At 41.0% G+C, this 16832-nt stretch overlaps 1 protein-coding gene across 1 annotated transcript; it reads right to left on the bottom strand.

The window, feature by feature from the left end:
* Positions 1-337: 337 nt before the first annotated feature.
* Positions 338-6192, bottom strand: arid6 (AT-rich interaction domain 6). The gene is made up of 6 exons (XM_041960831.1): positions 6030-6192; positions 5180-5342; positions 4542-4594; positions 4247-4344; positions 4010-4166; positions 338-3413 (listed from the first exon to the last, which is right to left on the bottom strand). Exons 1-6 carry the CDS (start codon positions 6039-6041, stop codon positions 1977-1979), a joined length of 1920 nt encoding a protein of 639 aa, XP_041816765.1. The 5' UTR covers positions 6042-6192; the 3' UTR covers positions 338-1976.
* Between the last annotated feature and the right edge of the window lie 10640 nt (positions 6193-16832).

Below are 16832 nucleotides of genomic sequence, written 5' to 3'. Positions count from 1 at the left end.
ACCTCCAGGGGCTCACCTGACACACACAGCTACTTCCCTGCAATCTAAAACCAGGATAAATCAACTCAAAGTCAATCACTGCAGGTGGAATATCCCTAAGTACATTCAATCAGCACAGTACGTGCTTTAGTCCAGATTCCAGGTCATTTTCAGATTTTTGCTCACAAAACACACAAAGAACCTATGAAATATGATGTTTTGTTATAAATTAAACAACCAAACAGTTTCTATTAATTTATAATCAACTTTTATTCATCCATAATGAAAATAATCATTAGTTGCAGTCCTATAGAAAATAGATGAAAAGAGCATGAGTCATAATAATTTAATGATTTATTTATTACAGGATATTCTGCTGCTGAGTGTTTTTGCTTTGAGCACTTAAAGTACATTTTCCTGGTAATACTTAAATACTTTAACTTAAATAACAAAAAAAAACTTTTACTTGCAATGGAGTATTCTTACAGTGTTCAAGGTCAAAGGTTCAAAATCCATTCAATGTGAAATACTTGAATACTGAATTAAATCAGTGCCAGTCGGCTGCACTGACACCAAAAATGCAGAAAAGATGTAGTGGATTGATCTCCAAATACCTGTCAGGTCGCTTTTAATGTGTCTTATTTCTTTAAAATTACTGATGACTCTATAAATACATAGAGTAGCAGTTGAACTTGTATTGAGCCAACAGGTCAGGTCTCGCTATGCGAGGCAATATTTATTGACGTGCAGAGCAGCATATTGTGAAAAGCCTGAGGGCTTCCAACAGGCAAATAAAAGCCTGATCCCTGTGCTGAGCCCAGTAAATCCCTCTCAGTCACCTATGGACCAAAATGCTTTTCACTGACAACAAAGTGTTTTTGTTTTTGATAACCAGATAGCTCTGGAAATTTGAAAAATTGACGACTCGCACAAACAAAGAGCCCTTTGAGTTAAGCAATAACCTGCAGAGAAACAACCGCTTCAACGTGTTCGTGCCGGATTTTTCATCCAGCACCACATTATTTTCTTTTCTTGCTTTTTGAGACTGCAGCGATGCATTTCATGTGATAACGAGCAGGTGAACAGGTGAACACAACAAACCCAGGAAAAAAATGGAATTAGCTTGTAAGCTGATGGCTTTTTCCATACGTCTCCCTAATGCACTAAAATAGTCATCACAGGATGTTTGTGTTGTTATGAGCAATCTGCACGCAATGATCGGGTCTGAAGTAACAGTGACGGGAGTGTCCGTTTAATTTTCCTGTTGTTGTCACACCTGAAAATTCCTCGTTACGCACTGAATCTGTGAAAAATAATTACAGCAATAACAACATAATAACAGACTGTGCATGCTGGTGTGACACACAGAGCTGACTAAAGCACTAAGGCATCTACCTCACTGATTTACTGGTTCCTATACTGTATATTTAGACGAACTGCTCATTAAGGCCTGGAGTAACATATGTTAGATTTGGAAGTAAAAGATCAGAAGTGGAGTGATTCTCTGCTTATTGGACGGAGAGAGAAAATATGGAGATAATTATGTTTACTGGACATTTAACTAGTGAGAACTCAGCTAATGTGCTCGGCCTATAAATAAATAAAATCACCAGCTGCTGTGAAAATAACCGTCACACCTCCTCCTGAACGTAGCTTGAGGCCACTTCTTCCGCACAAGTTGTAGTTTTTTCATTTCTAGGAGGAAGGAATAAAAATACAGTAATGGTTGTTATGCTAGGAAATAATAAGTAATTAATTGTTCAAATGTAGTGTGATGACAGGAAGCCGAATCAACAAATGAGACACGAAACTACTTTATTTATTTGAATTTATTTCTATTTACATTGTAATTAGGCTAAAACAAGTAATACTACTGTACAGAAAGGCTCTGAAAAAATAGAGCACAGCATCTTTAAAACAAACTCTGCTCCTGACGTAAATAATTATTTTTATTAAAATTATATTCTTTGGTAAATTGACACTTTCAGAAAACATATTTAATTAGTTAGATGCGGCACATGAAAGAGCGGTGCAGTGTGGCTCAGCTTCAGTGTGGTGTTGGAGTGTGAGATGATTTTCTTCAGCTTCATCACCTCCTCATTGGTGAGGTGCAGCAGAGAGGTGGAGCTGGAATTCAGCATCAGCACGGCCGAGGGTCCCATCTCGGCCCTCTCCTTCCCTCCCTGGACCGCGTCTGCACTGTAGGACTTAGAGGCTGGGAGGTTTTGCTGAGCTACGAGGGGGTTAGAGTCAGGTTTGGCTTGGAAGGGGGGAGTGTGGCTCTCCTGGCCGTACGCATCCCAGCAATGTGGAGGTTTGGAGCAGTATGACTTATTAATATCCTGCTGATCACACGGATAGACATCCTGACTGGCTGCATTTTTCAGAATGCCACCTGGAGGCAAAGGCTTGTAGCTGGTGAAAGGATTTTGGCTCATATTAGGGAGATAACCGGTTGTCTGGATGTTTGGTATGGGGCCTGGCAAATTCCTCTGCCCCACCCTCAGATCCTCGGCCGCCGAGCTCTGTGGTTGGGGATTCACCCGAAATGTCAGGTTTGTCGGGAGGACGTCCGCGTCGGAACAGTTGCTTTGCCGAGAGTGTTCCTCCAGAGCAGGAAGAGCCGGTAGCTGCTTATCTCCATGCATCTCGGCTGAGGACCTGCACAGCCTGAGCCAGTTGTAAAACACAGACAGCGGCACCTCGATTTCCATCTCGCCGTTGTTCTCTTGAGGGAGGTCGGGCAGCATACGACTGAGATTGAGCCCTCTTAAGTCGAAACCCCCCTCCCTCTTTTCTCCTTGCTGCATTGTAAAGTCTGATTTTGGGGAGCTGGGACTTTGGGCCGTTACGGCGGCGCCCTCGTCCGCTCTAAGAGTCGGAGCAGACTCGTACGCGGGGCTGCTGGAGCCTGCGATCGCTTTGACGTCAGTGACGTACGCCTCCCTGGCTTTCGCAGGGTAAGAATACGGTGCGTCTCCCAAACACGCCTCGCCATCTTGCGTCTCGCATCTTTCGTTTCTCACCACCTGTGGGCAGTGGGGAGTGTACAGAGGGGACGGCTGGTTCAAAAACTTTGGGTTCTTGCTGGACGAAGGTGGGGCGAACGATGAGGCGGGGTTGCTGTTGCTGTCCCGTCCTGACGCTTTAACGCTGAGGTTCAGAGGCTCGATCAGTCCAGATGAGGTCTTGTACCGTTCTGCCAGGAAGCGCAAGTGCTCCAGTGGCTCCTTCACCCTCTCTGTTGGGTTTAGACCATATTGATCGAAGGAAACCCTGGGCTGGGGGGCCGGCGGTGTATTTGGTGCCAACACTGAGGAGGAGATAGGCACATGGGGGGACATAACTGCAGGGCTTGGGTGATAGTAGTGAGGGTAATGGAGCGGCAAGAGGAAGGCACTCCCATGTCCGTCCCTCAGGGGGGTGTGCAGGTTCTATTGGAAAGACAAATGGTCCGTCAGAGGTTGAAGTAATACTTTGACATTTTATAGAAAACGCTTATTTGTTTACTTGTCGAGAGTTAGCATAATCTGCCAATGGGAAAACAGCTAGCTGGGCTCTGTACAAAGGTAACAACATTTGCCACCCAGCAGCTCTAAAGCTCCAATGAACATGTTTTACCTTGTCCGATTGAGCCGTGCAAAAAAATGAATTTCCTGGGTCGCTGCTTCCCCTTGATTCCAGTCTTTATGCTAAGCTAGGCTAACCAGTTGCTGCTGTGGTTGCTGAGAGCGATATCAATCTCCTCATCTCAGCAAGAAGCAAATAAGCATATTTTGCTTTAATGTATTATTTACTGCACTATAAGAGTTTTTGTTGCGTGAGAAGCAGATTACTCAGACATTGATATATCTTAAATAACATTATTAGTGTATCATACAGTATCATAGCATCTAACATTCATTTATGACCCAAACAGCCACTTTAGAATGTAATATTTACATCTACTTATTGTAGTGAAGAATATTCCTATTTAATCACATTCACATCTATATATTTTCTTATCTTGTTTAAGTAAAATAACACCAACCTGGCACAGAGGTATTGATAGCAGCTTGCGTTTAGCTGGTCTCTGGCCATCGTCGTCGTCTTTGCTGTAGTTGGCGTAGTGGAAGTGCTTCGGCTGATGATGGCGGAAGGTGTTCATAGATATGCCTTTAACGTGGCATTCGTACGGCAGAAGCAGCCTGCAAAAACAACGCATCCGTCAGATTAGGCCGCTACAAGAACATGGCTCCGGCACATGCACGCGCTTTGTTTGACTCACTTCTCGTAGTGTCTGCGGGTGCAGGTGGCTGCGCTCGTGCTTCGAGGGTTTCCGCCGAGCATGTTGTACACTTGCTTCCACAGCTGCTGAGCCGTCACCTGGAGGAGTGCAGGACATTTCACGTTATTTTGAAAAGTGGCATGAACCAATGATGCATACCACAGCATTTATAGTCGAAGCTAATTTGCAGTGCAAGTCCCCCAGCGGCCAGACGGGTGGCCATTATCAATATAAGGAGGCTTTGAAGTCATGATAACACAACAACTAATACTGTAAAAGATGGAATATTGTTTACCTGGTGGTAGCCACCCAAGTCTCTGACAGTCTTGAACATCAAAAATAGATCAACTGAAAGACAGAAAACATGCAAATCCACGTCATTATTAAAATTGTAGGGATGTTTTCATTATCAGTTAATCAGCACATTATTTCCTCTGTGTATTAACTGATTTGTTTGTTCTACAAAATATCAGAAAACAGTGATTTTCCAGAGTCATCTTCAGCTGATATCCTACAATTATTTGCTTTGTCTAACCAACAGTACAAAACCCAAAGATATTCAGTTTATATTGACCTAAAAGAAAGAAACACAGCAAGAAGAAGAAGAAGCTAGAATTTGGAAAGATTTTCACAATAACAGTTATTTAAATTGAAACAGAGGTCAGGCTCTCTAACATAAATGGTTAACACATCATGAGACAGTTATTCTCTGTAAGTAAACTAATTAATTATTCAACTGACTGTTTAAAACCAGAATTACTATAATTACAGTTTTATTTACACATTTATGTCAGTATAAATCAATAGGCAGGTAAATAATACCCATAATACCATATAATTGTGCCATATAAATGTTTGTTTCGGTGCATTACGATGCATTAAAAGCAGCTTCCTCGCACAAAACGTGAAAAAATGAATAATATGTGTAAGTACTTTGTTTGAAGCCCAGGTTTGGGATCCTCTCTATGGGCGTATCTCTCTTCTTCATGAAAACGTAGAGGTCTTTCAGGAACTGTTTCTCCATTTCTCTGGTTTTCTCCACCGACTCGTTGGTCCTCTCCTCTCGCATCTCCCTGTGTGCCATATCCATGTGTGCCTAAGAACGCGATGCGAAGAAAAGACCATTATTCAGCCGATTATCATGCGTCATGTTCCATATGTAGGGGTTTGAAAATAATCTTCTAACAGAGTTCTGGTGTAGTCTTAAATAGAACGTACGGCACGACTGAACCGAACACACCTCTACACCTGAGGGGACAAAGCGCCGCTGTTTTCGAGGTCACATCCCCTTGACTGATGATTGTCAAACACTTCTGACCATATATCACATGTTTGTATTTGCTTCAGAGGAGTCAACCCGTTCCCCTGAGACAACATACCATTGATGTGACGCTCAAAAATAGCCCCTAGTTTCCTTTGTTTTGTCACACTGCTATGAAATAAACACACATGTAAGTATTTGTACGCTCGCGCTGTCATTAAAAATCTACATTTGCTACGATTTTTGTTGCTATCAAGTTCCTTTAATTTAGTTATCATGTATTTCATCATTTACTATTGTTCACCATGTTACACTCATCACATTCATGCCTCTTAAACACATGAATATAATAATATATAAGCGGATATGAGCATGCTTTTCAAAATAAAACAAGCAATTCACTCAGCTAATTTCAGTTTTGAAGAGCACAACCACAGGTTTAATTCTAGTATCTGAAATCTATCAGTCACATAAATCATAGGTTTGAAAATGAATAAATCATTCAGCTCTATTGTTCCTCACCTGTGTTTCCATTGAGAGAATAAGTAAAGGTCATATTATCTCATAGCCCTGATGATCAGAGAACCAGCTGTGTGCAGGTCAATGTTCCTTCCAGCTGTGGTAAAAGACCTGAAATCACTGCAGCCGCTGACTAAAGTGGCGTCATGTCAGTCACACACCTGTCGTAGTACCTTTGTGACAATGTGGGCAACTGCCGAGGGGGTGTTTACTCCGTCTTCCTTCTGAGATTGTCATCGTCGGACCAGTTGAACCTGCTCCTGAGCATGTGCCCAAAAACGGTTCAGTGGAACAAATCGGCAGAATAATGAGAAGATCAGTGGGAATTAGCCTTCCTCATATCCGAGTAAGAGGAGGGTGTTGCTCAAAACTTATATTTTTACGTTTACAATCACTAGAGACAGAAGACAGCCCATAAAATACATCAGTCGCTCTTCATCATTTCAGAAATTTACACTTGAAAAACAGCAAAGTTCTTCTGCCAGTATGGGTGTTTAATTTAGCATCTCAGAGTTTTGACCGAACAACAATTTAAATGGGAGTTAAAGTTTCTTGGCAGCTGTAATAAACTGAACTTATCAGTCAGCATGTGTGTCATGTCAGGGAGGGGCCGATTTATTGGGACGCTGCAGCCATCGAAGAGCATGCTGTTGCTCCGGTGTTTAAAATTGATGGCTGTCGAGTTGAGTGGTTGGGACGCATTCCATAAGGGCCTCTTTTAGGGTGCTTTGTTCCACTTTAAATTCATCTTTTGAGACAATATGTCCTGTACTCCACACAAAGCTTCCATCATTATTCTTTTTTATTCAGTAATGATTCAGCAGTAGAGCTGGAAGCGCCGTCTGTGTACAGGGAGGGGTAGCTTTAATATGCACGGCTTCTTCCTGTATGTATCTTAAAGATGCATTCAATGTCATTATTTTAACACTGATGCAAATGAAAATGCATCCGTTCATCAACAACGACGGTCTAAAGGAGATTCAGAAACTGGTGCAAAAAAGGAAGTAGAGGAAGCATCCTATGGAACCACTCAATCATCATCCTCAATGAGTCCTTGTTGGTTGAGTCTATCCTTCTGTCAGACTTAATCATACATGGGTGACAGCGAACGCCACCACACAGGAGCTGTAGTTGTTGATGAATAATGATTGTGCTTTCTCTGGACACGATAGTTTGTTTTCGTTGTGACGCTGACACCTGTGTGCGAGGAAGCCTGCCAGTCTTTGTGTGTGCAGGTCGCGGCCGCTGCTTTCATCCCAACACAGAACGTGATGTTACTGTGTGTACACTGTGTATGAAACCTGCAACAATGCAGACAGACGGATTTGTGAAAGTTATGTCAGTCCTCCTTGGCTCCGGGTGACTGCAGCTCTATTATCTGCAGGCATGAGGTACGCTCACCCTTCTGTCTCCCCTGATTTCAGCTAATCACAAACAATGCGCATGCTGAAACAGCTTAGCGATACACGCACCGTGTATACTGATGCATGAAACTCAGAGGCCATTGGTTTTGGAATTTGCATGGACAGCTCCTTATGGTACCACTGCTGCAACCCTGTTGCATTTATATAAAACTAATGTGCATTCATAATTATGTTGTGGTGGCAATGTAAGATTGCCTGTTTTGGTGGAAATGCATTGTTAGTGAATATACAATCAGTCAAAAACAGCAGAGAGGCCTCACACCTCAACTTTCCTCAGCAAGGCAGCAACTAGCCATGTAGAATCTAGAAATTACCTGCAGGAGGATCCACCACAAGCATGTTAGCATTAGCATTTTACCAAACCCAGCATGCATCTGATATGCAACAGCTTGGGTGTGTCTGATTTGGCATGGTGCAATAAGTCAGTGGTCGATTAAGGTACATGCAACCTTTTTTTTTAAGTATGCTGGGGTACAAAACATTAACCCATACTGACGTTATCCTGCATTTTTGTGCATTATTGTTGCATCGTTCGCAGGCCCGGCCTGATGTTCAGCAATGATTTTTCAATTTTCACATCTCTCAACCCAAAATCCGCAAAATGAAAAATCCCTGAAGTGAAACTTCTGTCACAAAATTAGACTGTTATGCATCCTTGTGCATTTTGAAGTGGGTGTACAGAAATTCTGGAGCTGTCTCAGTGGGTATAGAGCATACACCTGCATGTGGAGTAGATTAAACCGACACCTTTCAGGCTCTTTTATCTTACTGTTTGGCTTGCACGGTCTGCACATGCAGCACAGCTGAGTTTCAGAAGCTCAGATATTTACAGCGAACAAGTCTGATGATGCCGCTGTGCGCTACCTGCCCTGCACCACACGCAGGCAGACGACGCCGAGTGGTTGGAGAAGAATGTTGAGCCTTGCCGGGTGAAGACCCAGACATTTAATCTTGAGAGCTGGTGGACAAAGCAGAACTTCAAGGAGAATAAATGTTGGAATTGGATTCACCAGCTCTGTGTCACCGTTACAGAATAGACTACTGAAGTCACTTGAATTCCCATCAAATCCAGATGATCTAAAAAAAAAAAATCTATATTTACATAAACCTAACTGTGCTGAACAGCAGCAGTGGGCCACATGTAAGAAGAATCCATCATAGGAAGGCATTATTTTCCTGTGTAGTTATTTTTCACAGTAGGGTATTGATAAAATTCTGCCATGTATAGATGACACAGATACGTGTTGCTGTCTGGCCTCAACGAGTCTGAAGTAACAATCAAATTCATTGTTTCTCTCCGATTCGAGGATCTCCGTCCAACACAGGGCAGACATCCAGACACCGCCGCTGTCTGAGCCCTGAGCGCAAAAGCACGGGGATGCATTACCACCTGATGTCATGTTTCAGGAACACACGCCTTCACTGGGGACAAAGCACAAAGAAAAATGTGCAGACATTTCCTTAATAACACAGAGAATGACAAAACCTCTTTGACAAGTTTAACTTTGGCATCTTGTTGAGGGAAAACAAGCCTTTCACATTATGTAATATCTGATATTTCCTGCATGGTATAACAGCCGCATTATCAGAGTGTGATACACGTGACTTCATGTTTCTCGTCTCGAAGAGGGCTCCTAAGATGCTGAATTGTTCAAAATTAGATGACTAAATCCTTTAAAATCCGAAAGTTATTTCTACGAATTCCTGCGACTTGTTTTACGTTGACTCATTAATCCCAATTCAGATCATTGTTTGTGTTGGTATTAACGAGGAATCAGAGCCTTCAGGTTTACTGCCTGGACGAGAATTACCTGTAGTGATTGTATATCTATCATCAGGAGAATCACAGAAGGTTTAAAAATGGTTTATCTTTGCGTTACAAAGACGGCAAATAACATAAAACAGTGGCAAAACACCAAACGGTGGCGTCACGATACTTAGATAACACATTTACAAAAGAGCAGAAGAGATTTGAATTTAATTTGAATATTAGATCAGAATGAGACACAGCTAATCAATATAACAGTGACACAGATGCTGTAAATACTCTTACATATGTGTTTATCCATAATTTATTTCAGCGTCTTAAAATATGGCCAGCCGGCAGATGCTCCTTCAACTGATGATGAAATGAAGTTGGGCTGCATGTGGAGGCATTTTGGCTTGTCACAGAAGCACAAGTGTAACTAATTGCATTAACGACGGCTTCCTGAAACTGGCACACAAGCGCATTCTTTGCTAATGATAAGTGCACCTGTGCTTTTCCTGTAATGACATGTCAGATTATCAGAGGTGAAAATAGGCTAATTACTGCTCTGGCAAACAGGCTCATGTACGTCTGGTGGCCGAGAAGAGACAAAACCAGAGCAAAACTAGAACGTAGGCATCCATTAATAATAGTAAATTATAGCTTTCTCCATCTTCCAATCCATGTCATTAACTGCCGTCAAAAGGCTGAAATCGTCTGCTGAACCGACATCGTTACCCGACAGCGCTTTCAGGTCGTCAGATCGCCACCCAGAGAAAGATGAAAAGCAGTGAAATCATCACCTCTGTGGCCGAGTGGAACAAATCCAGCACAAAACACACATCTGTGGATCATACGGGAAGGCGTCCGCGTGAAAAACGTAGTATACTTTGGTGTATTAAGTCACTACAACTACTCTTTTACTTTTTGTGCTTAATTTAAAGCATGTTTGACAGGTACTTTTAAAAACTAATATGTTCTATTTGAAAGTATTAAAAACGAATTCTGCAATACTTAAAGTGGTGTTTTAAAGTACTTGTAAAAGGTATGCTTTATTGTAAGTGTATTATAAATTGTACTTTTAACAATTAAAGTAAGTGAAGTACTTTTAATGGTAATAAAGTGTACTTATGAAAAGCATACTTATTAAGTCTTTTGTGATACACTATTAGTATACTTAACTAAGATGTACTTTGATTTCACTTTATTTTAAGTATATTTAAGTATATTTCTAACACATTGGTGTCAGTCCACTTAATGTTTGTAACAAATTGTGCCAATTTAGCAACTATTTACACTTCAAGTATACTCAAGTATTACTCAAGTGGTAGTCAAGGACTACCTGAGAACAGTTAAGTGTACTTGAAGGCGACAAAATAGCACAAACTGCACTGACACGTACATTCTGGGTATCAGTGTGTGATTTTGTGAAAACAATAGTTTGCATAGTTAGTGTTTGTTTCTGAAGATCCACAGACGTCAAACCACACAGGGAAAAACCGACTCCTTCACATGTTATCTCGGCATTAACAGTAAAAAAAGTGAAAGAAATCACAGCAGCGTTGTGTAAGAGATCAAACTCTGATGTTCTGAGATCTGTTTATTTGATTATGAATCATTAAAATAGAGACTTGAGCAAGCCCAGATAAATGTTTCGTTGAGATTTAGCTTCACTGCTGCTCAAGGTTGAGCTTTATTTGTGATGGACTGCAAAAACACAGTGACTGATGTCGGCTGTGATGAAACAGCTCATCCTGAAACAGATCAATCGAACAAGCCAAAAAATGACTGTTGGGCAGTATTTTTTTTAGAAAGAAAAGATCCTCATGTGTTTCGCATGCCTGTGTTCTTCTTAACCCACAACACAGCAGCATGGCCGCCTGCCTCTGCAGCCCAGCAGAGGATGTGCACAACACAGGAATGTGGTTTAACAGCTCTTCATATAGACAAGGTAATAAGCAGATCGGTTATTGCCGGCCTATATTAGACCCACCTCGCATTGTGCAGTGACAGCTCATCCATTTCAGATACTCAGCTGTCACGAGCTGTTGTTTGCACACCTGGCTTCATACCACAGAGCTGAATTGCGACTAATTCTCCACTGAAGGTGTGTTAAAATTCATCTATTCACATCGGTAAAGCAGACATTTAAGATTACAGCTGCGCCAATTTAGCCAGCTTGCGTTGGATTAGCATGGGAGGATCCCGAGTGCGCAGTCAACGTGCTGCAGGTCTTCAGTCAGCCAGGTTTTTTATTCGCTGTGTCATGCAAACACAAGCGGCCAGCCCTCGTGGATTTATAAGACGAGTGTATAACTTCCTGTAACAAACACTGCAAACACAGAATTTTGCCTTCAGCCATAATATCAGCCACAAAAATGTTCCCTTACTAAAACACCACTCACGGTGTTTAATCATTGGAAATGAAGGCCATTTTTACAGAAAAGTTAAATAAATAATCATTTAATGATCAATAAAACATGAAATAGTCTTTTCTGCTCAGGGAGACCATTAAACCTGGCTGTTTCTGGAGCTAATGGTGGTGTACCTGAATGTAACACACACACACACACACACCCACACACACACAGACTTTTAATTAAAGGATGGGTTACACTCATTAACATTTGTAGTTACTTTAATAGAAAGAATTATTTTTTTTAGCTTATTACTTCATTCATTTATACAGTGTAGTAAATAAAGGGGTCTGTTTTAATACACACCATGCATACATTATTTAAAACAAGACTTCAAACGAGTCCCATTTATAGTTAAAGTCATACTTTTACTCCTGTCTGAATATTTCCTCTCTATCTCTGTCTTTCTCCGTTTGTATTGATTTATGTCTTGTCCTGCAGCCGCTGCTAAATCGCTCCACTATTTATTGCTCTATATACACTCTATCTGTCATTCATCAGATTGCTGATGGCATATTCAGATGGCTATCATGCACAGAACTGAGACACACATAGTGATGGTATGGTGCGATGGTGGAGTCATGCCTGCCTCATCTGTTACACCCTGAAACTCCCTGACAGGCTGCGGTGAGGGAGGAAAGAGCCCAGTGTCGTCGTTCATGCCAGCTGTGTGACTGTGCCTCAGCGGAAAGGTTTCAGACTGGCAGCGAAACATGTGTCACAGATCCGGAGGTTGTAGCCATTTTTAGGCTGAAGCCTTCACAGAACCTTGAAAATGTTGACAGGGTTTTTGTCCATTTAACTAGTTAAATCAATCAAATTAGCTCTATTTTAATTAGTTCATACTTCATGGGAAGCACATGTATCTGTGTTTTGCTGGGTCTCTATCTGTCCATCTACTATTAATATTCACATTGAAATCAATATAAACTAATTTAAAGTTTGATACAGTATAAAATATGTGATTTAAAGGTTGCTTATGCAGGTCTGAAAGTACACTATACTTTTTGTGATTAATTTAAAGTATCTTTGGCATATACTTTTAAAAAGTGTACTTCTAATTAGATGTCATGAATTTCTACTTAAATGTGTTAAAAAGGAATTCTGAAATACTTAAAGTGGTATGTCAAAGTACTTTATTGTAGTGTATTATAAATTGTACATAAGTGTACTTTTGTGCGTGTGAAAACTGTAGTAAATTACAAATGCTTTTAATGGTAAGTGTACTAAAAGTGTGAAAGTATATTTATTTTCAAGTGCTTTTGTAATACACTGTTAGGCATACTTTAATTTCACTTCAATTTAAGTATATTTTAGTATATTTCCAACACGTTGGTGGTATAATACAGTTGTACTGCGAGTGTGTTTTGAAGGCTCATTAATCCTGATTCTCGCTGGTGGACTTCAATCCACTTAACTTAAATTGTGCCAATTTAGCAACTATTTACACTTCAAGTATACTCAAGTATTACTCAAGTGGTACTTTTTCACGTGGGCATCCCAGCCAAATCACATGCATCCTGCTATAGATCAAACGCCAGCTAGCTTTAACTGCATGTAGCGCTTTAGCTTCAGCTGCGTGTTTGGCTGCTTGTGTCTGACCGAGTGCAGTTTGAATCAGCAACAACACAGCATGGCGCCTTTTTACAGATCAATTATTCTGATGGCAGAACCGTTTGTTCATCAGAAAGGCCGATTCTGGTCTTAACTCATACTTAATGCACAAAACATATCGTATCAGTATCATCAGCTGCAACATGAGACACACATTCACATTTTTAATATATTCACAACTTAAATGAACCAAAGTTTTTGTTTTTTTTTTGGCATGGCTCTTATCTGCTCGGGTGTGTTGGACCTTGTATTGAAATGTTGTCAAACTGCTGTTTCCAACCCACACGCTGAAGCCTCAAGCTCAACTGCATTTCTCGAGCACAAACAGGCGAGCTGCCTCAGGCGCCACTCTAATCAGTTTTGCCTCGTATCTAGATCGTTTCGCTGTCCGATGAACAATACATAGCTGCAATTTTGAAATGAAGGCCCGTGGGTGGGGTGTATGCAGACAAAGCCGTGACGCGTAGCCGTACTCAAGCTACCTAATGTATAAGAACGTTGTGTACCGTGCACAGTGGTGTCTGGTATGTTGGCAGTCATCTGAGGGATTTACAGATGTGTGTCAGTGGCTTCATGCAGCTGTGCCGTGCAGAGGGTACAAAGGTACAAAAGGTGGCTGCAATCGTGTGTTAGCACATTTGTTGGGATTTCTGTGGAGAGAAATTAGTCTCAGCACTGATGGAAAATGTCTCACGAACAAAAACAAGCACTCAAAATGATTTTTAAGTAAGTGTGTTGTCCATTTTTCTCAAATGTAAATCAGTTTCACAAACATACAAACCAAAACCGAGTACATATCAGTATTTTAAATTGATGTATTTCCGACCTTTTCTGAAGTTTTTTTTTTAAATGAAGCTCATATCATAATCATACATAGAATATTTATAGAATCTGTAGGTGGGAAGGAAAAAGCATCATAAAATACTCATAAATCATCCTACAATTTGTTTTAATTTGTGGATCATGAAACACAAATTTGTCACCAGCATTAAGAGTAAAAATTCCCTTCATAGATTTCTTTTCAGAAAAAAATATGGAGTTTCTAATCAAAAATCGAAACCTTGAGGTCATAAAACTTGCAAAACCCAGCGTTCGTCTCCAGCGTTGCATGTTTTTTGGCATATTAGCACCACCTATAGACAGTGTTGTAGAGTGACTAGTTACACGTAATGCATTACCTAATTAAATAACAAAATAAATCTAATTGTAATCCATTACAGTTACTAAAAGGGGGCGCATACAAGGGTTGCATCTGAATATGTTCATATCAGTGAAAAGGTTGCACGGAGCTGTCTAAGATAAGATAAGATAAGATTTTTATTGATCCCACACCAGGGACATTAAGAACATCTCTAGAAATCTGGACAGGCACAGTATGGGCATCAGATTTGATTTGATTGATTTGATTCTTATTTCAAACTGCATCTCCTTTCATCTGCTAAACCAATAAGACATCTGTAGAAGCGAGACACTGCCGGACCGAGTGTGACGTCCACTTGCTGCCACTCAGGGCTAAAGAGAGTGTGACAAATTGAACTCAGATATAGGAAACCACACAACAGGTAATAATGCTGTTGTAGCGGTTTAGAATGAAAATATATCTGCTGCCGCCCTCTATCATGTGCAACATGATCAGCCTGTTGCATTGTGGGACAGTGGAGGAGCATCAGGGAAATGACGGGCAGATGAGATGATGATGTGCCTTTTCTTTTAGAATAATAATTATTAGCAAGATTTGACCCAAAAGCAGTGACGGAGAGATGCTTATTTATTTATTTATTCGCCTCAGTCGGCTTAAATCTTATTAGAATTTGGACTCAAAGGGGAAAAAACAGTTTAGTTTATTCTATTAATTTATTATACTGATGTATATTTGAGTTTTATGATGCGTCATCTCTTTGAGTCTACCAGAGGTTTCCATGTGTCACTTCCTGAAAATACAGCTCAGTGGCTGAGGTGCTGATGTTCATGACTTCACCACACGGTGGCGCTGTGGCTCAAGCTTTCATCCTGCTTTGCCTGCACTGAAGTGCCTGAGCGACATTACATAAAGATCAGGCTGGATATGGCCTATAATATTCCATGTGTTTAAACTTAAATGGAAACCTGCTGCCCGATTCTCGTGTGTTCTGCTCTGCATGGCGTGCAACAAACAGCTGCCTCCACCATGGAGACGCTTCTTATTAGCCGAAGTCCGTGTTGCTGATTTTATTTTCTGGTTGTAGATAACATTTTTCATTTCTGCCTCGTGTTTCTGCCCCAGCATTCACAGACGACTGAGTCTAATGCATAGGAAATGAAGAGCGACTTCTGATTTACTGTGCGCCTGTGCTTTTTCAGATCAACAGACCTTGTCACATTTGTAATGGAACTGTTTCCAGGCAAAGACGGCTCAACCTCGCTTTTGTTCTGTTGTGACATCCATAAAAGCCGAATGAAAACCCCGCTGCTCGCTCTGCTCCTCTTCTGCAAGTCGACAAGAGGGTAAATTATAATTTCAGAGACAAATGGCTAGATTGACACTAGATATGTTTGGTGAACTGCTGCAAAGGTCACGCCAAAGAGGGACTCCAAATGTCAAACACCCGTCTCTGAAGTTTAAGCCTTTGTAAGATCTGATGGATTGATATTCTTTTCCAGACTCCAAAAATGTCATTACTGATATTTTGATGCAGAATATGTGTTTGCTCCTCTGATAATGCTAATTGGGCATTGACGGACGTTGGTTTAGTGATATGAACTTCTGATATGTGTGTGTGTGTGTGTGTGTGTGTGTGTGTGTGTGTGCCATATTGTGCATGTTGTGTGCTTTGTTGTGTGTTGGTAGAGGGAGTGTTATTTTGAGCAAATACCCCTGACCTTTCTTGCCCTTAGCGCCCTTTCAAACCCAGATCGAATTTCTCGCAGTGATAACCACCTGAGGCACGATAGACCAAAAGGGGCATATTAACAGTTTGGAGGGCATTTGTAACGTAGCAAATGTCACTATTTGCATGCCAGTGAGTCTCCAAGGCTCTTTCTCACTCAATAAAAGAGCATTTGTTTTAGTTTTTCACTTGAAAATAAATCAGCCTTCTCCTGTTTTTAAGAATAAATTTAAAAAGTGTACGTAACCATTGCCCCCGGTGAAGGTTTCTGCTTCAAACAGGTAAATCTTAGATTCATTTGTTTCAAGGCCGCCGTGTGTTGAATTCTTGTGATTATAACCTTCTTGCAACTTGTTCTGAAAGAAAAAAATGGAATTTAATGAGAAATTAAGGTGAAAATGAGAGCTGAGACTGTGAGTTTCAGGCCTTTCAGGCCAGAGTGTGCAGCCACATGCATTACCGTCTTTTGATGCTAACATAAGGGGGCGCCAAAGTCACACATTTTCACATTTTCGATAAATTGTGGCTGAAAGAGGGTCACATAATTTCCCACAGACAGCACTTATGAGGGCTAACTATGCTAACATGCTAGCTTGACTTGACTGTGAGTAGTAACAATAGCCATGTTTTATGTTAATGTGTTTTCTAACGTGTGAATGAGACATGAGGTGGTTGGATGTGGTTACTGATGATGACGACACTCTAATGACTCGTCCTCCAGCAGGAGTGAGCTGCAT

The sequence above is a fragment of the Chelmon rostratus genome, chromosome 19 (genome assembly GCF_017976325.1).
Source record: "Chelmon rostratus isolate fCheRos1 chromosome 19, fCheRos1.pri, whole genome shotgun sequence".
NCBI classification, from domain to species: domain Eukaryota; kingdom Metazoa; phylum Chordata; class Actinopteri; order Chaetodontiformes; family Chaetodontidae; genus Chelmon; species Chelmon rostratus.
Note: the sequence above shows the minus strand (reverse complement) of the source record. Positions and strands in the feature narration are given on the sequence as shown.